Source organism: Pseudophryne corroboree, chromosome 9, assembly GCF_028390025.1.
Source record: "Pseudophryne corroboree isolate aPseCor3 chromosome 9, aPseCor3.hap2, whole genome shotgun sequence".
NCBI classification, from domain to species: domain Eukaryota; kingdom Metazoa; phylum Chordata; class Amphibia; order Anura; family Myobatrachidae; genus Pseudophryne; species Pseudophryne corroboree.
This window is the reverse complement of record NC_086452.1, coordinates 472,367,776-472,393,545: the sequence shown is the minus strand read 5'-3', so window position 1 is coordinate 472,393,545 and position 25,770 is coordinate 472,367,776. Positions and strand designations below refer to the sequence as shown.

Below are 25,770 nucleotides of genomic sequence, written 5' to 3'. Positions count from 1 at the left end.
GGCTGCACTGTGGTACTCTCCATATAAAAATAACAGGCTGCATTATGGTACTCTCCATATGATAATAACAGGCTGCATTGTGGTACTCTCCATATGATAATAACAGGCTGCATTGTGGTACTCTCCATATGATAATAACAGGCTGCATTGTGGTACTCTCCATATGATAATAACAGGCTGCACTGTGGTACTCTCCATATGATAATAACTGGCTGCATTGTGGTACTCTCCATATAATAATAACAGGCTGCATTGTGTTACTCTCCATATGATAATAACAGGCTGCATTGTGGTACTCTCCATATGATAACAACAGGCTGCATTGTGGTACTCTCCATATAATAACAACAGGCTGCACTGTGGTACTCTCCATATAATAATAACAGGCTGCACTGTGGTACTCTCCATATAATAATAACAGGCTGCACTGTGGTACTCTCCATATAATAATAACAGGCTGCATTGTGGTACTCTCCATATGACAATAACAGGCTGCATTGTGGTACTCTCCATATAATAATAACAGGCTGCATTGTGGTACTCTCCATATAATAACAACATGCTGCATTGTGGTACTCTCCATATAATAATAACAGGCTGCACTGTGGTACTCTCCATATAATAATAACAACAGGCTGCACTGTGGTACTCTCCATATAATAATAACAGGCTGCATTGTGGTACTCTCCATATGATAATAACAGGCTGCATTGTGGTTCTCTCCATATAAGAACAACATGCTGCATTGTGGTACTCTCCATATGATAATAACAGGCTGCATTGTGGTACTCTCCATATAATAATAACAGGCTGCATTGTGGTACTCTCCATATGATAATAACAGGCTGCATTGTAATACTCTCCATATGATAATAACAGGCTGCATTGTGGTACTCTCCATATAATAATAACAGGCTGCATTGTGGTACTCTCCATATGATAATAACAGGCTGCATTGTGGTACTCTCCATATGATAATAACAGGCTGCATTGTGGTACTCTCCATATGATAATAACAGGCTGCATTGTGGTACTCTCCATTTAATAATAACAGGCTGCACTTTGGTACTCTCCATATGATAATAACAGGCTGCACTGTGGTACTCTCCATATGATAATAACAGGCTGCACTGTGGTACTCTCCATATAATAATAACAGGCTGCATTGTGGTACTCTCCATATAATAATAACAGGCTGCATTATGGTACTCTCCATATAATAATAACTGGCTGCATTGTGGTACTCTCCATATAATAATAACAGGCTGCATTGTGGTACTCTCCATATAATAATAACAGGCTGCATTGTGGTACTCTCCATATGATAATAACAGGCTGCATTGTAATACTCTCCATATGATAATAACAGGCTGCATTGTGGTACTCTCCATATAATAATAACAGGCTGCATTATGGTACTCTCCATATGATAATAACAGGCTGCATTGTGGTACTCTCCATATGATAATAACAGGCTGCATTGTGGTACTCTCCATATGATAATAACAGGCTGCATTGTGGTACTCTTCATTTAATAATAACAGGCTGCACTGTGGTACTCTCCATATGATAATAACAGGCTGCACTGTGGTACTCTCCATATGATAATAACAGGCTGCACTGTGGTACTCTCCATATGATAATAACAGGCTGCATTGTGGTACTCTCCATATAATAATAACAGGCTGCATTGTGGTACTCTCCATATAATAATAACTGGCTGCATTGTGGTACTCTCCATATAATAATAACAGGCTGCATTGTGGTACTCTCCATATAATAATAACAGGCTGCATTGTGGTACTCTCCATATAATAATAACAGGCTGCATTGTGGTACTCTCCATATAATAATAACAGGCTGCATTGTGGTACTCTCCATATAATAATAACAGGCTGCATTGTGGTACTCTCCATATAATAACAACATGCTGCATTGTGGTACTCTCCATATAATAATAACAGGCTGCATTGTGGTACTCTCCATGTAATAATAACAGGCTGCACTGTGGTACTCTCCATATAATAACAACATGCTGCATTGTGGTACTCTCCATATAATAATAACAGGCTGCATTGTGGTACTCTCCATATAATAATAACAGGCTGCATTGTGGTACTCTCCATGTAATAATAACAACAGGCTGCATTGTGGTACTCTCCATATAATAATAACAGACTGCATTGTGGTACTCTCCATATAATAACAACAACAGGCTGCATTGTGGTACTCTCCATATAATAATAACAGGCTGCATTGTGGTACTCTCCATGGTATCCGTTCACATGGTCGACCATGTCATGGTCGACAGTCATTAGGTCGACCACTATTGGTCGACATTGACATGGTCGACATGGACACATGGTCGACACATGAAAATGGTCGCCATATGAAAGGTCGACACATGAAAAGGTCGACATGAGTTTTGTAACTTTTTTTTCTTTTGGGGAACTTTTCCATACTTTACGATCCACGTGGACTACGATTGGAACGGTAATCTGTGCCGAGCGAAGCGGTAGCGGAGCGAAGGCACCATGCCCGAAGCATGGCGAGCGAAGCGAGCCATGCGAGGGGACGCGGTGCACTAATTGGGGTTCCCAGTCACTTGACGCAAAAAACGACACCAAAAAAAGATAAAAAAACTCATGTCGACCTTTTCATGTGTCGACCATGTGTCCATGTCGACCAATAGTGGTCGACCTAATGACTGTCGACCATAACATGGTCGACCATTCATACCGTAACCACTCTCCATATAATTATCACAGGCTGCATTGTGGTATTCTCCATATGATAATAACAGGCTGCATTGTGGTACTCTCCATATAATAATAACAGGCTGCACTGTGGTACTCTCCATATAATAATAACTGGCTGCACTGTGGTACTCTCCATATAATAATAACAGGCTGCATTGTGGTACTCTCCATATAATAATAACAGGCTGCATTGTGGTACTCTCCATATAATAATAACAGGCTGCATTGTGGTACTCTCCATATAATAATAACAGGCTGCATTGTGGTACTCTCCATATAATAATAACAGGCTGCATTGTGGTACTCTCCATATGATAATAACAGGCTGCATTGTGGTACTCTCCATGTAATAACAACATGCTGCATTGTGGTACTCTCCATATAATAACAACATGCTGCACTGTGGAACTCTCCATATAATAATAACAGGCTGCACTGTGGTACTCTCCATATAATAATAACAACAGGCTGCACTGTGGTACTCTCCATATAATAATAACAACAGGCTGCACTGTGGTACTCTCCATATAATAATAACAACAGGCTGCACTGTGGTACTCTCCATATAATAATAACAACAGGCTGCACTGTGGTACTCTCCATATAATAATAACAGGCTGCATTGTGGTACTCTCCATATAATAACAACTAGCTGCATTGTGGTACTCTCCATATAATAATAACTGGCTGCATTGTGGTACTCTCCATATAATAACAACAGGCTGTATTGTGGTACTCTCCATATAATAATAACAGGCTGCACTGTGGTACTTTCCATATGATAATAACAGGCTGCATTGTGGTACTCTCCATATAATAATAACAGGCTGCATTGTGGTACTCTCCATATAATAACAACATGCTACATTGTGGTACTCTCCATATAATAATAACAGGCTGCACTGTGGTACTCTCCATATAATAATAACAACAGGCTGCACTGTGGTACTCTCCATATAATAATAACATACTGCACTGTGGTACTCTCCATATAATAATAACAGGCTGCATTATGGTACTCTCCATATAATAATAACAGGCTGCATTATGGTACTCTCCATATAATAATAACAGGCTGCACTGTGGTACTCTCCATATAATAACAACATGCTGCATTGTGGTACTCTCCATATGATAAGAACAGGCTGCATTATGGTACTCTCCATATAATAATAACAACAGGCTGCACTGTGGTACTCTCCATATAATAATAACAGGCTGCACTGTGGTACTCTCCATATAATAACAACAGGCTGCAGTATGGCTCCCCATATAATAATAGCAGGCTGCATTATGGTACTCTCCATATGATAATAACAGGCTGCATTATGGTACTCTCCATATAATAATAACAGGCTGCACTGTGGTACTCTCCATATAATAACAACATGCTGCATTGTGGTACTCTCCATATGATAATAACAGGCTGCATTATGGTACTCTCCATATGATAATAACAGGCGCATTATGGTACTCTCCATATAATAATAACAGGCTGCACTGTGGTACTCTCCATATGATAATAACAGGCTGCATTATGGTACTCTCCATATAATAATAATAGGCTGCACTGTGGTACTCTCCATATAATAATAACAGGCTGCACTGTGGTACTCTCCATATAATAACAACAGGTTGCAGTATGGCTCCCCATATAATAACAGGCTGCACTGTGGTACTCTCCATATAATAATAACAGGTTGCATTGTGGTACTCTCCATATAATAATAACAGGCTGCATTGTGGTACTCTCCATATAATAATAACAGGCTGCATTGTGGTACTCTCCATGTAATAATAACAGGCTGCACTGTGGTACTCTCCATATAATAACAACATGCTGCATTGTGGTACTCTCCATATAATAATAACAGGCTGCATTGTGGTACTCTCCATATAATAATAACAGGCTGCACTGTGGTACTCTCCATATAATAATAACAGGCTGCATTGTGGTACTCTCCATGTAATAATAACAGGCTGCACTGTGGTACTCTCCATATAATAACAACATGCTGCACTGTGGTACTCTCCATATAATAATAACAGGCTGCACTGTGGTACTCTCCATATAATAACAACAGGCTGCACTGTGGTACTCTCCATATAATAACAACAGGCTGCACTGTGGTACTCTCCATATAATAATAACAGGCTGCATTGTGGTACTCTCCATATAATAACAGGCTGCACTGTGGTTCTCTCCATATAATAATAACAGGCTGCACTGTGGTACTCTCCATATGATAATAACAGGCTGCACTGTGGTACTCTCCATATAATAACAACAGGCTGCATTGTGGTACTCTCCATATAATAATAACAGGCTGCATTGTGGTACTCTCCATATGATAATAACAGGCTGCATTGTGGTTCTCTCCATATAAGAACAACATGCTGCATTGTGGTACTCTCCATATGATAATAACAGGCTGCATTGTGGTACTCTCCATATGATAATAACAGGCTGCATTGTGGTACTCTCCATATGATAATAACAGGCTGCATTGTGGTACTCTCCATATGATAATAACAGGCTGCATTGTGGTACTCTCCATATGATAATAACAGGCTGCATTGTGGTACTCTCCATATGATAATAACAGGCTGCATTGTGTACTCTCCATATGATAATAACAGGCTGCATTGTGGTACTCTCCATATAATAATAACAGGCTGCATTGTGGTACTCTCCATATGATAACAGGCTGCATTGTGGTACTCTCCATATGATAATAACAGGCTGCATTGTGGTTCTCTCCATATAAGAACAACATGCTGCATTGTGGTACTCTCCATATGATAATAACAGGCTGCATTGTGGTACTCTCCATATGATAATAACAGGCTGCATTGTGGTACTCTCCATATGATAATAACAGGCTGCATTGTGGTACTCTCCATATGATAATAACAGGCTGCATTGTGGTACTCTCCATATGATAATAACAGGCTGCATTGTGGTACTCTCCATGTAATAATAACAACAGGCTGCATTGTGGTACTCTCCATATAATAATAACAGACTGCATTGTGGTACTCTCCATATAATAACAACAACAGGCTGCGTGCATTGTGGTACTCTCCATATAATAATAACAGGCTGCATTGTGGTACTCTCCATATAATTATCAAAGGCTGCATTGTGGTACTCTCCATGGTATCCGTTCACATGGTCGACCATGTCATGGTCGACAGTCATTAGGTCGACCACTATTGGTCGACATTGACATGGTCGACATGGACACATGGTCGACACATGAAAATGGTCGCCATATGAAAGGTCGACACATGAAAAGGTCGACATGAGTTTTTTAACTTTTTTTTCTTTTGTGGAACTTTTCCATACTTTACGATCCACGTGGACTACGATTGGAACGGTAATCTGTGCCGAGCGAAGCGGTAGCGGAGCGAAGGCACCATGTCCGAAGCATGGCGAGCCATGCGAGGGGACGCGGTGCACTAATTGGGGTTCCCAGTCACTTTACGCAAAAAACGACACCAAAAAAAGATAAAAAAACTCATGTCGACCTTTTCATGTGTCGACCATGTGTCCATGTCGACCAATAGTGGTCGACCTAATGACTGTCGACCATAACATGGTCGACCATTCATACCGTAACCACTCTCCATATAATTATCACAGGCTGCATTGTGGTACTCTCCATATGATAATAACAGGCTGCATTGTGGTACTCTCCATATAATAATAACAGGCTGCACTGTGGTACTCTCCATATAATAATAACAGGCTGCATTGTGGTACTCTCCATATAATAATAACAGGCTGCACTGTGGTACTCTCCATATAATAATAACAGGCTGCATTGTGGTACTCTCCATATAATAATAACAGGCTGCATTGTGGTACTCTCCATATAATAATAACAACAGGCTGCACTGTGGTACTCTCCATATAATAATAACAGGCTGCACTGTGGTACTCTCCATATAATAATAACAACAGGCTGCACTGTGGTACTCTCCATATGATAATAACAGGCTGCATTGTGGTACTCTCCATATAATAATAACAGGCTGCATTGTGGTACTCTCCATATAATAACAACATGCTGCATTGTGGTACTCTCCATATAATAATAACAGGCTGCACTGTGGTACTCTCCATATAATAATAACAACAGGCTGCACTGTGGTACTCTCCATATAATAATAACATACTGCACTGTGGTACTCTCCATATAATAATAACAGGCTGCATTATGGTACTCTCCATATGATAATAACAGGCTGCATTATGGTACTCTCCATATAATAATAACAGGCTGCACTGTGGTACTCTCCAAATAATAACAACATGCTGCATTGTGGTACTCTCCATATGATAATAACAGGCTGCATTATGGTACTCTCCATATAATAATAACAGGCTGCACTGTGGTACTCTCCATATAATAATAACAGGCTGCACTGTGGTACTCTCCATATAATAACAACAGGTTGCAGTATGGCTCCCCATATAATAATAACAGGCTGCATTGTGGTACTCGCCATATAATAATAACAGGCTGCATTGTGGTACTCTCCATATAATAACAGGCTGCACTGTGGTACTCTCCATATAATAATAACAGGCTGCACTGTGGTACTCTCCATATGATAATAACAGGCTGCACTGTGGTACTCTCCATATAATAACAACAGGCTGCATTGTGGTACTCTCCATATAATAATAACAGGCTGCACTGTGGTACTCTCCATATAATAATAACAGGCTGCATTGTGGTACTCTCCATATGATAATAACAGGCTGCATTGTGGTTCTCTCCATATAAGAACAACATGCTGCATTGTGGTACTCTCCATATGATAATAACAGGCTGCATTGTGGTACTCTCCATATAATAATAACAGGCTGCATTGTGGTACTCTCCATATGATAATAACAGGCTGCATTGTGGTACTCTCCATATGATAATAACAGGCTGCATTGTGGTACTCTCCATATGATAATAACAGGCTGCATTGTGGTACTCTCCATATGATAATAACAGGCTGCATTGTGGTACTCTCCATTTAATAATAACAGGCTGCATTGTGGTACTCTCCATATGATAATAACAGGCTGCATTGTGGTACTCTCCATATAATAATAAAAGGCTGCACTGTGGTACTCTCCATATGATAATAACTGGCTGCATTGTGGTACTCTCCATATAATAATAACAGGCTGCATTGTGTTACTCTCCATATGATAATAACAGGCTGCATTGTGGTACTCTCCATATGATAACAACAGGCTGCATTGTGGTACTCTCCATATAATAACAACAGGCTGCACTGTGGTACTCTCCATATAATAATAACAGGCTGCACTGTGGTACTCTCCATATAATAATAACAGGCTGCACTGTGGTACTCTCCATATAATAATAACAGGCTGCATTGTGGTACTCTCCATATGACAATAACAGGCTGCATTGTGGTACTCTCCATATAATAATAACAGGCTGCATTGTGGTACTCTCCATATAATAACAACATGCTGCATTGTGGTACTCTCCATATAATAATAACAGGCTGCACTGTGGTACTCTCCATATAATAATAACAGGCTGCATTGTGGTACTCTCCATATGATAATAACAGGCTGCATTGTGGTTCTCTCCATATAAGAACAACATGCTGCATTGTGGTACTCTCCATATGATAATAACAGGCTGCATTGTGGTACTCTCCATATAATAATAACAGGCTGCATTGTGGTACTCTCCATATGATAATAACAGGCTGCATTGTAATACTCTCCATATGATAATAACAGGCTGCATTGTGGTACTCTCCATATAATAATAACAGGCTGCATTATGGTACTCTCCATATGATAATAACAGGCTGCATTGTGGTACTCTCCATATGATAATAACAGGCTGCATTGTGGTACTCTCCATATGATAATAACAGGCTGCATTGTGGTACTCTCCATTTAATAATAACAGGCTGCACTGTGGTACTCTCCATATGATAATAACAGGCTGCACTGTGGTACTCTCCATATAATAATAACAGGCTGCACTGTGGTACTCTCCATATAATAATAACAGGCTGCATTGTGGTACTCTCCATATAATAATAACAGGCTGCATTGTGGTACTCTCCATATAATAATAACAGGCTGCACTGTGGTACTCTCCATATAATAACAACATGCTGCATTGTGGTACTCTCCATATGATAAGAACAGGCTGCATTATGGTACTCTCCATATAATAATAACAACAGGCTGCACTGTGGTACTCTCCATATAATAATAACAGGCTGCACTGTGGTACTCTCCATATAATAACAACAGGTTGCAGTATGGCTCCCCATATAATAATAACAGGCTGCATTATGGTACTCTCCATATGATAATAACAGGCTGCATTATGGTACTCTCCATATAATAATAACAGGCTGCACTGTGGTACTCTCCATATAATAACCACATGCTGCATTGTGGTACTCTCCATATGATAATAACAGGCTGCATTATGGTACTCTCCATATGATAATAACAGGCGCATTATGGTACTCTCCATATAATAATAACAGGCTGCACTGTGGTACTCTCCATATGATAATAACAGGCTGCATTATGGTACTCTCCATATAATAATAACAGGCTGCACTGTGGTACTCTCCATATAATAATAACAGGCTGCACTGTGGTACTCTCCATATAATAACAACAGGTTGCAGTATGGCTCCCCATATAATAATAACAACAGGCTGCATTATGGTACTCTCCATATAATAATAACAGGCTGCATTGTGGTACTCTCCATATAATAATAACATGCTGCATTGTGGTACTCTCCATATAATAATAACAGGCTGCATTGTGGTACTCTCCATATAATAACAGGCTGCACTGTGGTACTCTCCATATAATAATAACAGGCTGCACTGTGGTACTCTCCATATGATAATAACAGGCTGCACTGTGGTACTCTCCATATAATAACAACAGGCTGCATTGTGGTACTCTCCATATAATAATAACAGGCTGCACTGTGGTACTCTCCATATAATAATAACAGGCTGCATTGTGGTACTCTCCATATGATAATAACAGGCTGCATTGTGGTTCTCTCCATATAAGAACAACATGCTGCATTGTGGTACTCTCTATATGATAATAACAGGCTGCATTGTGGTACTCTCCATATGATAATAACAGGCTGCATTGTGTACTCTCCATATGATAATAACATACTGCACTGTGGTACTCTCCATATAATAATAACAGGCTGCATTGTGGTACTCTCCATATGATAATAACAGGCTGCATTGTGGTACTCTCCATATGATAATAACAGGCTGCATTGTGGTACTCTCCATATAATAACAGGCTGCATTGTGGTACTCTCCATGTAATAATAACAACAGGCTGCATTGTGGTACTCTCCATATAATAATAACAGACTGCATTGTAGTACTCTCCATATAATAACAACAACAGGCTGCGTGCATTGTGGTACTCTCCATATAATAATAACAGGCTGCATTGTGGTACTCTCCATATAATTATCAAAGGCTGCATTGTGGTACTCTCCATGGTATCCGTTCACATGGTCGACCATGTCATGGTCGACAGTCATTAGGTCGACCACTATTGGTCGACATTGACATGGTCGACATGGACACATGGTCGACACATGAAAATGGTCGCCATATGAAAGGTCGACACATGAAAAGGTCGACATGAGTTTTTTAACTTTTTTTTCTATTGGGGAACTTTTCCATACTTTACGATCCACGTGGACTACGATTGGAACGGTAATCTGTGCCGAGCGAAGCGGTAGCGGAGCGAAGGCACCATGCCCGAAGCATGGCGAGCGAAGCGAGCCATGCGAGGGGACGCGGTGCACTAATTGGGGTTCCCAGTCACTTTACGCAAAAAACGACACCAAAAAAAGATAAAAAAACTCATGTCGACCTTTTGATGTGTCGACCATTTTCATGTGTCGACCATGTGTCCATGTCGACCAATAGTGGTCGACCTAATGACTGTCGACCATAACATGGTCGACCATTCATACCGTAACCACTCTCCATATAATTATCACAGGCTGCATTGTGGTACTCTCCATATGATAATAACAGGCTGCATTGTGGTACTCTCCATATAATAATAACAGGCTGCACTGTGGTACTCTCCATATAATAATAACAGGCTGCATTGTGGTACTCTCCATATAATAATAACAGGCTGCACTGTGGTACTCTCCATATAATAATAACAGGCTGCATTGTGGTACTCTCCATATAATAATAACAGGCTGCACTGTGGTACTCTCCATATAATAATAACAACAGGCTGCACTGTGGTACTCTCCATATAATAATAACAGGCTGCACTGTGGTACTCTCCATATAATAATAACAGGCTGCATTGTGGTACTCTCCATATAATAACAACATGCTGCATTGTGGTACTCTCCATATAATAATAACAGGCTGCACTGTGGTACTCTCCATATAATAATAACAACAGGCTGCACTGTGGTACTCTCCATATAATAATAACATACTGCACTGTGGTACTCTCCATATAATAATAACAGGCTGCATTATGGTACTCTCCATATGATAATAACAGGCTGCATTATGGTACTCTCCATATAATAATAACAGGCTGCACTGTGGTACTCTCCATATAATAACAACATGCTGCATTGTGGTACTCTCCATATGATAATAACAGGCTGCATTATGGTACTCTCCATATAATAATAACAGGCTGCACTGTGGTACTCTCCATATAATAATAACAGGCTGCACTGTGGTACTCTCCATATAATAACAACAGGTTGCAGTATGGCTCCCCATATAATAATAACAGGCTGCATTGTGGTACTCGCCATATAATAATAACAGGCTGCATTGTGGTACTCGCCATATAATAATAACAGGCTGCATTATGGTACTCTCCATATAATAATAACAGGCTGCATTGTGGTACTCTCCATATAATAATAACATGCTGCATTGTGGTACTCTCCATATAATAATAACAGGCTGCATTGTGGTACTCTCCATATAATAACAGGCTGCACTGTGGTACTCTCCATATAATAATAACAGGCTGCACTGTGGTACTCTCCATATGATAATAACAGGCTGCACTGTGGTACTCTCCATATAATAACAACAGGCTGCATTGTGGTACTCTCCATATAATAATAACAGGCTGCACTGTGGTACTCTCCATATAATAATAACAGGCTGCACTGTGGTACTCTCCATATGATAATAACAGGCTGCATTGTGGTTCTCTCCATATAAGAACAACATGCTGCATTGTGGTACTCTCCATATGATAATAACAGGCTGCATTATGGTACTCTCCATATAATAATAACAGGCTGCACTGTGGTACTCTCCATATAATAATAACAGGCTGCACTGTGGTACTCTCCATATAATAACAACAGGTTGCAGTATGGCTCCCCATATAATAATAACAGGCTGCATTGTGGTACTCTCCATATAATAATAACAGGCTGCATTGTGGTACTCTCCATATAATAATAACAGGCTGCATTGTGGTACTCTCCATATAATAATAACAGGCTGCATTGTGGTACTCTCCATATAATAATAACAGGCTGCATTGTGGTACTCTCCATATAATAATAACAGGCTGCACTGTGGTACTCTCCATATAATAACAGGCTGCACTGTGGTACTCTCCATATAATAATAACAGGCTGCACTGTGGTACTCTCCATATAATAACAACAGGCTGCATTGTGGTACTCTCCATATAATAATAATAACAGGCTGCACTGTGGTACTCTCCATATAATAATAACAGGCTGCATTGTGGTACTCTCCATATGATAATAACAGGCTGCATTGTGGTTCTCTCCATATAAGAACAACATGCTGCATTGTGGTACTCTCCATATGATAATAACAGGCTGCATTGTGGTACTCTCCATATAATAATAACAGGCTGCATTGTGGTACTCTCCATATGATAATAACAGGCTGCATTGTGGTACTCTCCATATGATAATAACAGGCTGCATTGTGGTACTCTCCATATAATAATTACAGGCTGCATTGTGGTACTCTCCATATGATAATAACAGGCTGCATTGTGGTACTCTCCATATGATAATAACAGGCTGCATTGTGGTACTCTCCATTTAATAATAACAGGCTGCACTGTGGTACTCTCCATATGATAATAACAGGCTGCACTGTGGTACTCTCCATATAATAATAACAGGCTGCACTGTGGTACTCTCCATATGATAATAACAGGCTGCATTGTGGTACTCTCCATATGATAATAACAGGCTGCATTGTGGTACTCTCCATATGATAATAACAGGCTGCATTGTGGTACTCTCCATATAATAATAACAGGCTGCACTGTGTTACTCTCCATATGATAATAACAGGCTGCACTGTGGTACTCTCCATATAATAATAACTGGCTGCATTGTGGTACTCTCCATATGATAATAACAGGCTGCATTGTGTTACTCTCCATATGATAATAACAGGCTGCACTGTGGTACTCTCCATATGATAACAACAGGCTGCACTGTGGTACTCTCCATATGATAACAACATGCTGCACTGTGGTACTCTCCATATAATAACAACAGGCTGCACTGTGGTACTCTCCATATAATAACAACAGGCTGCACTGTGGTACTCTCCATATAATAACAACAGGCTGCACTGTGGTACTCTCCATATAATAACAACAGGCTGCACTGTGGTACTCTCCATATGATAACAACAGACTGCACTGTGGTACTCTCCATATGATAACAACAGGCTGCACTGTGGTACTCTCCATATGATACCAACAGGCTGCACTGTGGTACTCTCCATATGATAACAACAGGCTGCACTGTGGTACTCTCCATATGATAACAACAGGCTGCACTGTGGTACTCTCCATATGATAACAACAGGCTGCACTGTGGTACTCTCCATATGATAACAACAGGCTGCACTGTGGTACTCTCCATATGATAACAACAGGCTGCACTGTGGTACTCTCCATATGATAACAACAGGCTGCACTGTGGTACTCTCCATATGATAACAACAGGCTGCACTGTGGTACTCTCCATATGATAACAACAGGCTGCACTGTGGTACACTCCATATGATAACAACAGGCTGCACTGTGGTACTCTCCATATGATAACAACAGGCTGCACTGTGGTACTCTCCATATGATAACAACAGGCTGCACTGTGGTACTCTCCATATGATAACAACAGGCTGCACTGTGGTACTCTCCATATGATAACAACAGGCTGCACTGTGGTACTCTCCATATGATAACAACAGGCTGCACTGTGGTACTCTCCATATGATAACAACAGGCTGCACTGTGGTACTCTCCATATGATAATAACAGGCTGCACTGTGGTACTCTCCATATGGTAATAACAGGCTGCACTGTGGTACTCTCCATATGGTAATAACAGGCTGCACTGTGGTACTCTCCATATGGTAATAACAGGCTGCACTGTGGTACTCTCCATATAATAATAACAGGCTGCATTGTGGTACTCTCCATATAATAATAACAGGCTGCATTGTGGTACTCTCCATATAATAATAACAGGCTGCATTGTGGTACTCTCCATATGATAATAACAGGCTGCACTGTGGCTTCACAGTCACTTACCTCTCTGCGTTATCCCGGGTCAGATTGACGGCAGCTTCAGTCTTATCAACGGCAATGAGTCGCGCCTAGAATACAGACATGAGACGCTATTCATACGAGTGGGGGGTGTGAGAGGTCTCCTCACAGGTAAATAACACGCACCCTTCCCCCATATACACCTGTGATCACACCATAACCCCATACCGCTATCCTGGAGACTCCGCTGCTGTCTGAGTATGGCGGAGAGGACTCCCTGGTGATACACAGTGCTGCCCCCCTCCCCCATAAACTCCTGTGATCACACCATAACCCCATACCGCTATCCTGGAGACTCCGCTGCTGTCTGAGTATGGCGGAGAGGACTCCCTGGTGATACACAGTGCTGCCCCCCTCCCCCATACACACCTGTGATCACACCATAACCCCATACCGCTATCCTGGAGACTCCGCTGCTGTCAGAGTATGGCGGGGAGGACTCCCTGGTGATACACAGTGCTGCCCCCCTCCCCCATATACACCTGTGATCACACCATAACCCCATACCGCTATCCTGGAGACTCCGCTGCTGTCTGAGTATGGTGGAGAGGACTCCCTGGTGATACACAGTGCTGCCCCCCTCCCCCATATACACCTGTGATCACACCATAACCCCATACCGCTATCCTGGAGACTCCGCTGCTGTCTGAGTATGGCGGAGAGGACTCCCTGGTGATACACAGTGCTGCCCCCCTCCCCCATATACTCCTGTGATCACACCATAACCCCATACCGCTATCCTGGAGACTCCGCTGCTGTCTGAGTATGGCGGAGAGGACTCCCTGGTGATACACAGTGCTGCCCCCCTCCCCCATATACACCTGTGATCACACCATAACCCCATACCGCTATCCTGGAGACTCCGCTGCTGTCTGAGTATGGCGGAGAGGACTCCCTGGTGATACACAGTGCTGCCCCCCTCCCCCATAAACTCCTGTGATCACACCATAACCCCATACCGCTATCCTGGAGACTCCGCTGCTGTCTGAGTATGGCGGAGAGGACTCCCTGGTGATACACAGTGCTGCCCCCCTCCCCCATATACACCTGTGATCACACCATAACCCCATACCGCTATCCTGGAGACTCCGCTGCTGTCTGAGTATGGCGGAGAGGACTCCCTGGTGATACACAGTGCTGCCCCCCTCCCCCATACACACCTGTGATCACACCATAACCCCATACCGCTATCCTGGAGACTCCGCTGCTGTCTGAGTATGGCGGAGAGGACTCCCTGGTGATACACAGTGCTGCCCCCCTCCCCCATACACACCTGTGATCACACCATAACCCCATACCGCTATCCTGGAGACTCCGCTGCTGTCAGAGTATGGCGGGGAGGACTCCCTGGTGATACACAGTGCTGCCCCCCTCCCCCATATACACCTGTGATCACACCATAACCCCATACCGCTATCCTGGAGACTCCGCTGCTGTCTGAGTATGGCGGAGAGGACTCCCTGGTGATACACAGTGCTGCCCCCCTCCCCCATATACACCTGTGATCACACCATAACCCCATACCGCTATCCTGGAGACTCCGCTGCTGTCTGAGTATGGCGGAGAGGACTCCCTGGTGATACACAGTGCTGCCCCCCTCCCCCATAAACTCCTGTGATCACACCATAACCCCATACCGCTATCCTGGAGACTCCGCTGCTGTCTGAGTATGGCGGAGAGGACTCCCTGGTGATACACAGTGCTGCCCCCCTCCCCCATACACACCTGTGATCACACCATAACCCCATACCGCTATCCTGGAGACTCCGCTGCTGTCTGAGTATGGCGGAGAGGACTCCCTGGTGATACACAGTGCTGCCCCCCTCCCCCATACACACCTGTGATCACACCATAACCCCATACCGCTATCCTGGAGACTCCGCTGCTGTCCGAGTATGGCGGGGAGGACTCCCTGGTGATACACAGTGCTGCCCCCCTCCCCCATATACACCTGTGATCACACCATAACCCCATACCGCTATCCTGGAGACTCCGCTGCTGTCTGAGTATGGAGGAGAGGACTCCCTGGTGATACACAGTGCTGCCCCCCTCCCCCATATACACCTGTGATCACACCATAACCCCATACCGCTATCCTGGAGACTCCGCTGCTGTCTGAGTATGGAGGAGAGGACTCCCTGGTGATACACAGTGCTGCCCCCCTCCCCCATATACACCTGTGATCACACCATAACCCCATACCGCTATCCTGGAGACTCCGCTGCTGTCTGAGTATGGCGGGGAGGACTCCCTGGTGATACACAGGCGTTGGGTGTTTTCTCCATCTCCCCAGGCAGCGAGCGGCACTTACCTGAGGAATGCTCCGGAGTAGCGCCAAAGACACGGCTCCCGATCCACAGCCAACCTCTAGTATCGTGGCCTCCGCAGAACGGCGCAGCACCGCGCAGTCAGCCACCACCAATCCCACCAGTTCCTGAATATGACACAAAGGGGTGACGTCACGCAGAGCAACGGGTCTGATAGCTCAATCTCAGCCCAAAGGCACCTAACACTCCAGGTGTTAAGGATATTCATGCGCGAGTACACGTGGCTTACTTAGTACATTAATCAGTCTGATTTAACGATGCGTGGTCAATCATGGACCGCTTTAATACCTGGACTGTTAGGGAGCTCGGAACCACGGACTAGACAATGTTTACAATGAACCTGCGACATGTGATTAGGAGGGTACACACCGCACAATTACCGGGGAGAGGCCGCTCACACACAGACTACCACAACAGCGGCATTTACACCGTGCATCAGACAAATGGCGTGGCCCTCATATCAAGAGCTCGCGCCACTGGTCTTATCCATCAGAAATCAGCCAGACACATACTGCAGAGGGACGAGTATATTAATATGACGTATGTGACCCTCAATGTCCCAGACATATACTGTAATACACGACACAGAGCGGCAGATGCCGTGTAACGTGAGCTGCCGTCCTGCTTCATCACTGCACACGGATCTGCCAGCGATGGTACGCGGATTCTGCTGACACCTGTCACCCGTTCTGTGATTTACACACCAAGTACACCCGGAATGTGACCTGCAGGCTGCTGCTCCTATCCCTGCAGTGTCGCCCGTTCTGTGACTTACACACAGAGTACACCCGGAATGTGACCCGCAGGCTGCTGCTCCTATCCCTGCAGTGTCGCCCGTTCTGTGACTTACACACAGAGTACACCCGGAATGTGACCCGCAGGCTGCTGCTCCTATCCCTGCAGTGTCGCCCGTTCTGTGACTTACACACCAAGTACACCCGGAATGTGACCCGCAGGCTGCTGCCCTGGCTCCAATCCCTGCAGTGTCGCCAGTTCTGTGACTTACACACCAAGTACACCCGGAATGTGACCCGCAGGCTGCTGCCCTGGCTCCAATCCCTGCAGTGTCGCCCGTTCTGTGACTTACACACCAAGTACACCCGGAATGTGACCTGCAGGCTGCTGCTCCTATCCCTGCAGTGTCGCCCGTTCTGTGACTTACACACCAAGTACACCCGGAATGTGACCCGCAGGCTGCTGCCCTGGCTCCAATCCCTGCAGTGTCGCCCGTTCTGTGACTTACACACCAAGTACACCCGGAATGTGACCCGCAGGCTGCTGCCCTGGCTCCAATCCCTGCAGTGTCGCCCGTTCTGTGACTTACACACCAAGTACACCCGGAATGTGACCCGCAGGCTGCTGCCCTGGCTCCAATCCCTGCAGTGTCGCCCGTTCTGTGACTTACACACCAAGTACACCCGGAATGTGACCCGCAGGCTGCTGCCCTGGCTCCAATCCCTGCAGTGTCGCCCGTTCTGTGACTTACACACCAAGTACACCCGGAATGTGACCTGCAGGCTGCTGCTCCTATCCCTGCAGTGTCGCCCGTTCTGTGACTTACACACCAAGTACACCCGGAATGTGACCTGCAGGCTGCTGCCCTGGCTCCAATCCCTGCAGTGTCGCCCGTTCTGTGACTTACACACCAAGTACACCCGGAATGTGACCCGCAGGCTGCTGCCCTGGCTCCAATCCCTGCAGTGTCGCCCGTTCTGTGACTTACACACCAAGTACACCCGGAATGTGACCCGCAGGCTGCTGCCCCGGCTCCAATCCCTGCAGTGTCGCCTGTTCTGTGACTTACACACCAAGTACACCCGGAATGTGACCCGCAGGCTGCTGCCCTGGCTCCAATCCCTGCAGTGTCGCCCGTTCTGTGACTTACACACCAAGTACACCCGGAATGTGACCTGCAGGCTGCTGCTCCTATCCCTGCAGTGTCGCCCGTTCTGTGACTTACACACCAAGTACACCCGGAATGTGACCTGCAGGCTGCTGCCCCGGCTCCTATCCCTGCAGTGTCGCCCGTTCTGTGACTTACACACCAAGTACACCCGGAATGTGACCCGCAGGCTGCTGCCCTGGCTCCAATCCCTGCAGTGTCGCCCGTTCTGTGACTTACACACCAAGTACACCCGGAATGTGACCCGCAGGCTGCTGCCCCGGCTCCTCATCCCTGCAGTGTCGCCCGTTCTGTGACTTACACACCAAGTACACCCGGAATGTGACCCGCAGGCTGCTGCCCCGGCTCCGCATCCCTGCAGTGTCGCCCGTTCTGTGACTTACCCCAAGTACACCCGGAATGTGACCCGCAGGCTGCTGCCCCGGCTCCGCATCCCTGCAGTGTCGCCCGTTCTGAGACTTACCCCAAGTACACCCGGAATGTGACAAGCAGGCTGCTGCCTCGGCTCCTCATCCCTACAGTGGAGCCCCAAGTACACCCGGAATGTGACCCGGCTCCTCATCCCTGCAGTGTCGCCCGTTCTGAGACTTACCCCAAGTACACCCGGAATGTGACAAGCAGGCTGCTGCCTCGGCTCCTCATCCCTACAGTGGAGCCCCAAGTACACCCGGAATGTGACCCGGCTCCTCATCCCTGCAGTGTCGCCCGTTCTGTGTCGCCCGTTCTGTGACTTACACACCAAGTACACCCGGAATGTGACCCGCAGGCTGCTGCCCCGGCTCCGCATCCCGGAATGTGACCCGGCTCCTCATCCCTGCAGTGTCGCCCGTTCTGTGACTTACACACCAAGTACACCCGGAATGTGACCCGCAGGCTGCTGCCCCGGCTCCGCATCCCTGCAGTGTCGCCCGTTCTGTGACTTACCCCAAGTACACCCGGAATGTGACCCGCAGGCTGCTGCCCCGGCTCCGCATCCCTGCAGTGTCGCCCGTTCTGTGACTTACCCCAAGTACACCCGGAATGTGACCCGCAGGCTGCTGCCCCGGCTCCGCATCCCTGCAGTGTCGCCCGTTCTGAGACTTACCCCAAGTACACCCGGAATGTGACCCGCAGGCTGCTGCCTCGGCTCCTCATCCCTACAGTGGAGCCCCAAGTACACCCGGAATGTGACCCGCAGGCTGCTGCCCCGGCTCCTCATCCCTGCAGTGTCGCCCGTTCTGTGACTTACACACCAAGTACACCCGGAATGTGACCCGCAGGCTGCTGCCCCGGCTCCTCATCCCTGCAGTGTCGCCCGTTCTGTGACTTACACACCAAGTACACCCGGAATGTGACCCGCAGGCTGCTGCCCCGGCTCCTCATCCCTGCAGTGTCGCCCGTTCTGTGACTTACACACCAAGTACACCCGGAATGTGACCCGCAGGCTGCTGCCCCGGCTCCTCATCCCTGCAGTGTCGCCCGTTCTGTGACTTACTACCACAACCCGCATTTTCCCTGTAGGGTAACATCTCCCGCCTCCTCTTACCTCTGTCTCTGGCCGTGGGATGAACACAGGAGGTCTCATTTGTAACGTCATGTCCAAGAAATCCCACTCCCCAATAATGTACTGGACAGGGACCCTGTAACGGGGGGTAACATACGGTTACTGGGGTACTATGCAGTGGTTGTGAGATATTGTGACACCCACACTGGCAGACAACACCCTGATCTCACCCGCTTCTGATGTGGAAACTGCACCAGGGGCTGGAAATACAAACCCCAGACACTGTACAGGAGTCAGAGCAGAGACAGCGGAGCTGTAGGGTAAGTGGGTGTAACATGGGTGATAACAGGCCAGTATGGGAAACACTGTGACCCAGGGGGTGACTGTCCGTCTATATGTTACTGTCAAACACAGTCCTGTGCGTGTCGGCAGCGTTGCGTCACAGTCCTGTGTGTGTCGGTAGCGCTGTGTCACAGTCCTGTGCATTCCGGCAGCACTGTGTCATAGTCGTGTGTGTCGGCAGCGCTGCGTTACAGTACTGTTTGTGTTGGTAGCGCTGTGTCACAGTCCTGTGTGTGTTGGCAGCGCTGCGTCATAGTCCTGTGTGTGTCGGCAGGGTTTCGTCACAGTCCTGTGTGTGCTGGGAGTATAATCACCTTCTCAGGCGCTCCTGTGCCATTCCCTCTATGAGCGTCAGCTGTTCTGCCGAGATGTGGGAACGGGACAGGTGTGAAGGCATGCTGTGAAACTGCGGGTGACAAAGAACATCACAAGAACCAGTCAGAGCACACTGTACATATATGAGCCGTAGTGACCTGTGCCCTGACCAGGGCGAGATCACACCTGGAAGAGAGGAGGCGACGGATCATCATATAATAAGAATTTACTTACCGATAATTCTATTTCTCGTAGTCCGTAGTGGATGCTGGGACTTCCGTAAGGACCATGGGGAATAGCGGATCCGCAGGAGACTAGGCACAAAAAGTAAAAGCTTTAGGATCAGGTGGTGTGCACTGGCTCCTCCCCCTATGACCCTCCTCCAAGCCTCAGTTAGGATACTGTGCCCGGACGAGCGTACACAATAAGGAAGGATTTTGAATCCCGGGTAAGACTCATACCAGCCACACCAATCACACTGTACAACTTGTGATCTGAACCCAGTTAACAGTATGATAACAACGAAGGAGCCTCTGAAAAGATGGCTCACAACAACAATAACCCGATTTTTGTAACAATAACTATGTACAAGTAATGCAGACAATCCGCACTAGGGATGGGCGCCCAGCATCCACTACGGACTATGAGAAATAGATTTATCGGTAAGTAAATTCTTATTTTCTCTGACGTCCTAGTGGATGCTGGGACTTCCGTAAGGACCATGGGGATTATACCAAAGCTCCCAAACGGGCGGGAGAGTGCGGATGACTCTGCAGCACCGAATGAGAGAACTCCAGGTCCTCCTCAGCCAGGGTATCAAATTTGTAAAATTTTGCAAACGTGTTTGCCCCTGACCAAGTAGCCGCTCGGCAAAGTTGTAAAGCCGAGACCCCTCGGGCAGCAGCCCAAGATGAGCCCACTTTTCTTGTGGAATGGGCTTTAACAGATTTTGGCTGTGGCAGTCCTGCCACAGAATGTGCAAGCTGAATTGTACTACAAATCCAACGAGCAATCGTCTGCTTAGAAGCAGGAGCACCCAGCTTGTTGGGTGCATACAGGATAAACAGCGAGTCAGATTTTCTGACTCCAGCTGTCCTGGAAACATATATTTTCAGGGCCCTGACTACGTCCAACAACTTGGAGTCCTCCAAGTCCCTAGTAGCCGCAGGCACCACAATAGGCTGGTTCATGTGAAACGCTGAAACCACCTTAGGGAGAAATTGAGGACGAGTCCTCAATTCTGCTCTGTCTGAATGAAAAATTAGGTAAGGGCTTTTATATGACAAAGCCGCCATTTCTGAGACACGCCTGGCTGACGCCAGAGCTAACAGCATGACCACCTTCCATGTGAGATATTTTAATTCCACAGTGGTGAGTGGTTCAAACCAATGTAATTTTAGGAACCCTAAAACTACATTGAGATCCCAAGGTGCCACTGGTGGCACAAAAGGAGGTTGTATATGCAGTACCCCCTTGACAAACGTCTGAACTTCAGGCAATGAAGCCAGTTCTTTCTGGAAGAAGATCGACAGGGCCGAAGTTTGAACCTTAATGGATCCTAATTTTAGGCCCATAGACAGTCCTGCTTGCAGGAAATGCAGGAAACGACCCAGTTGAAATTCCTCTGTGGGGGCCTTCTTAGCCTCACACCAGGAAACATATTTTCGCCAAATGCGGTGATAATGTTTTTGCGGTTACATCCTTCCTGGCTTTGATCAGGGTAGGGGTGACTTCATCTGGAATGCCTTTTTCCATCAGGATCCGGCGTTCAACCGCCATGCCGTCAAACGCAGCCGCGGTAAGTCTTGGAACAGACAAGGTCCCTGCTGGAGCAGGTCCTTTCTTAGAGGTAGAGGCCACGGGTCCTCCGTGAGCATCTCTTGCAGTTCCGGGTACCAAGTTCTTCTTGGCCAATCCGGAGCCACGAGTATAGTCTTCACTCCTCTCCTTCTTATGATTCTCAGTACTTTTGGAATGAGAGGCAGAGGAGGGAACACATACACCGACTGGTACACCCACGGTGTTACCAGAGCGTCCACCGCTATTGCCTGAGGGTCCCTTGACCTGGCGCAATATCTGTCCAGTTTTTTGTTGAGACGGGACGCCATCATGTCCACCTTTGGTTTTTCCCAACGGTTTACAATCACTTGAAAGACTTCTGGGTGAAGTCCCCACTCCCCCGGGTGGAGGTCGTGTCTGCTGAGGAAGTCTGCTTCCCAGTTGTCCACTCCCGGAATGAACACTGCTGACAGTGCCACCACATGATTTTCCGCCCAGCGAAAAATCCTTGCAGCTTCTGCCATTGCCCTCCTGCTTCTTGTGCCGCCCTGTCTGTTGACGTGGGCGACTGCCGTGATGTTGTCCGATTGAATCAATACCGACTGACCCTGAAGCAGAGGCCTTGCTTGACTTAGGGCATTGTAAATGGCCCTTAGTTCCAGGATATTTATGTGAAGAGACGTTTCCATGCTTGACCACAAGCCCTGGAAATTTCTTCCCTGTGTGACTGCTCCCCAGCCTCTCAGGCTGGCATCGGTGGTCACCAGCATCCAATCCTGAATGCCGAATCTGCGGCCCTCTAGAAGATGAGCACTCTGTAACCACCACAGGAGAGACACCCTTGTCCTTGGAGATAGGGTTATCCGCTGATGCATCTGAAGATGCGATCCGGACCATTTGTCCAGCAGATCCCACTGAAAAGTTCTTGCATGGAATCTTCCGAATGGAATCGCTTCGTAAGAAGCCACCATTTTTCCCAGGACTCTCGTGCATTGATGCACTGACACTTGGCCTGGTTTTAGGAGTTTCCTGACTAGCTCGGATAACTCCCTGGCCTTCTCCTCCGGGAGAAACACCTTTTTCTGGACTGTGTCCAGAATCATCCCCAGGAACAGCAGACGTGTTGTTGGAATCAGCTGTGATTTTGGGATATTTAGGATCCACCCGTGCTGACGAAGCACTACCTGAGATAGTGCTACTCCGACCTCTAACTGTTCCCTGGACCTTGCCCTTATCAGGAGATCGTCCAAGTAAGGGATAATTAAGACGCCTTTTCTTCGAAGAAGAATCATCATTTCGGCCATTACCTTGGTAAAGACCTGTGGTGCCGTGGACAATCCAAACGGCAGCGTCTGAAACTGATAATGACAGTTTTGTACCACAAACCTGAGGTACCCTTGGTGAGAAGGGTAGATTTGGACATGGAGATAAGCATCTTTGATGTCCAGAGACACCATATAGTCCCCTTCTTCCAGGTTCGCTATCACTGCTCTGAGTGACTCCATCTTGAATTTGAACCTTTGTATGTAAGTGTTCAAGGATTTTAGATTTAAAATTGGTCTCACCGAGCCGTCCGGCTTCGGTACCACAAACAGCGTGGAATAATACCCCTTTCCCTGTTGTAGGAGGGGTACCTTGATTATCACCTGCTGGGAATACAGCTTGTGAATAGCTTCCACTACCGCCTCCCTGTCGGAGGGAGACGTTGGTAGAGCAGACTTCAGGAACTGGCGAGGGGGAGACGTCTCGAATTCCAATTTGTACCCCTGTGATACTACCTGCAGGATCCAGGGGTCCACTTGCGAGTGAGCCCACTGCGCGCTGAAATTCTTGAGACGGCCCCCCACCGTGCCTGAGTCCGCTTGTAAGGCCCCAGCGTCATGCTGAAGACTTGGCAGAAGCGGGGGAGGGCTTCTGCTCCTGGGAAGAGGCTGCCTGGTGCAGTCTTTTTCCCCTTCCTCTGCCCCGGGGCAGAAATGAGTGGCCTTTTGCCCGCTTGCCCTTATGGGAACGAAAGGACTGAGTTTGAAAAGACGGTGTCTTTTTCTGCTGAGAGGTGACCTGGGGTAAAAAGGTGGATTTTCCAGCCGTTGCTGTGGCCACCAGGTCCGATAGACCGACCCCAAATAACTCCTCCCCTTTATACGGCAATACTTCCATATGTCGTTTGGAATCCGCATCACCTGACCACTGTCGCGTCCATAAACCTCTTCTGGCAGAAATGGACATCGCACTCACTCTAGATGCCAGGGTGCAAATATCCCTCTGTGCATCTCGCATATATAGTAATGCATCCTTTAAATGCTCTATAGTTAATAATATACTGTCCCTATCCAGGGTATCAATATTTTCAGTCAGGGAATCCGACCAAGCCACTCCAGCACTGCACATCCAGGCTCAGGCGATTGCTGGTCGCAGTATAACACCAGTATGTGTGTATATACCTTTTAGGATATTTTCCAGCCTTCTATCAGCTGGTTCCTTAAGGGCGGCCGTATCGGGAGACGGTAACGCCACTTGTTTTGATAAGCGTGTGAGCGCCTTATCTACCCTAGGGGGTGTTTCCCAAAGTGCCCTAACCTCTGGCGGGAAAGGGTATAATGCCAATAATTTATTAGAAATCAGCAGTTTTTTATCGGGGGAAAACCACGCTTTATCACACACCTCATTTAATTCATCTGATTCAGGAAAAACTACTGGTAGTTTTTTCACACCCCACATAATACCCTTTTTTGTGGTACTTGTAGTGTCAGAAATATTCAATGCCTCCTTCATTGCCGTGATCATGTAACGTGTGGCCCTACTGGACATTACGTTTGTCTCCTCACCGTCGACACTGGATTCAGTATCCGTGTCTGGGTCTGTGTCGACCATCTGAGGTAACGGGCGTTTTAGCGCCCCCGACGGTGTCTGAGACGCCTGAACAGGCACTAATTGATTTGCCGGCTGTCTCATGTCGTCAACAGTTTTTTGCAAAGTGCTGACACTGTCACGTAATTCTTTAAACACGACCATCCAGTCAGATGTCGACTCCCTAGGGGGTGACATCACTAACACAGGCTATTGCTCTGCTTCCACATCATTTTCCTCCTCATACATGTCGACACAATCGTACCGACACCCAGCACACACACAGGGAATGCTCTGAAAGAGGACAGGACCCCACGAGCCCTTTG

General features: G+C 46.5%; 1 protein-coding gene across 4 annotated transcripts in view; it reads right to left on the bottom strand.

The window, feature by feature from the left end:
- The window catches only part of HEMK1 (HemK methyltransferase family member 1), a 54,509-nt gene that overhangs the window by 24,643 nt on the left and 4,096 nt on the right, over window positions 1-25,770 (bottom strand). For 3 of the 4 annotated variants that reach the window (XM_063941377.1, XM_063941378.1, XM_063941376.1), the window contains exons 3-6: window positions 20,815-20,906; window positions 20,201-20,294; window positions 16,757-16,879; window positions 14,431-14,495 (exon numbers count right to left, since the gene is read on the bottom strand). In XM_063941377.1, the coding sequence (XP_063797447.1) occupies window positions 14,431-14,495; window positions 16,757-16,879; window positions 20,201-20,294; window positions 20,815-20,906 (374 nt within the window). The remainder of the gene's footprint in view (window positions 1-14,430; window positions 14,496-16,756; window positions 16,880-20,200; window positions 20,295-20,814; window positions 20,907-25,770) is intronic. The other variant, XM_063941379.1, reaches the window with a different exon arrangement.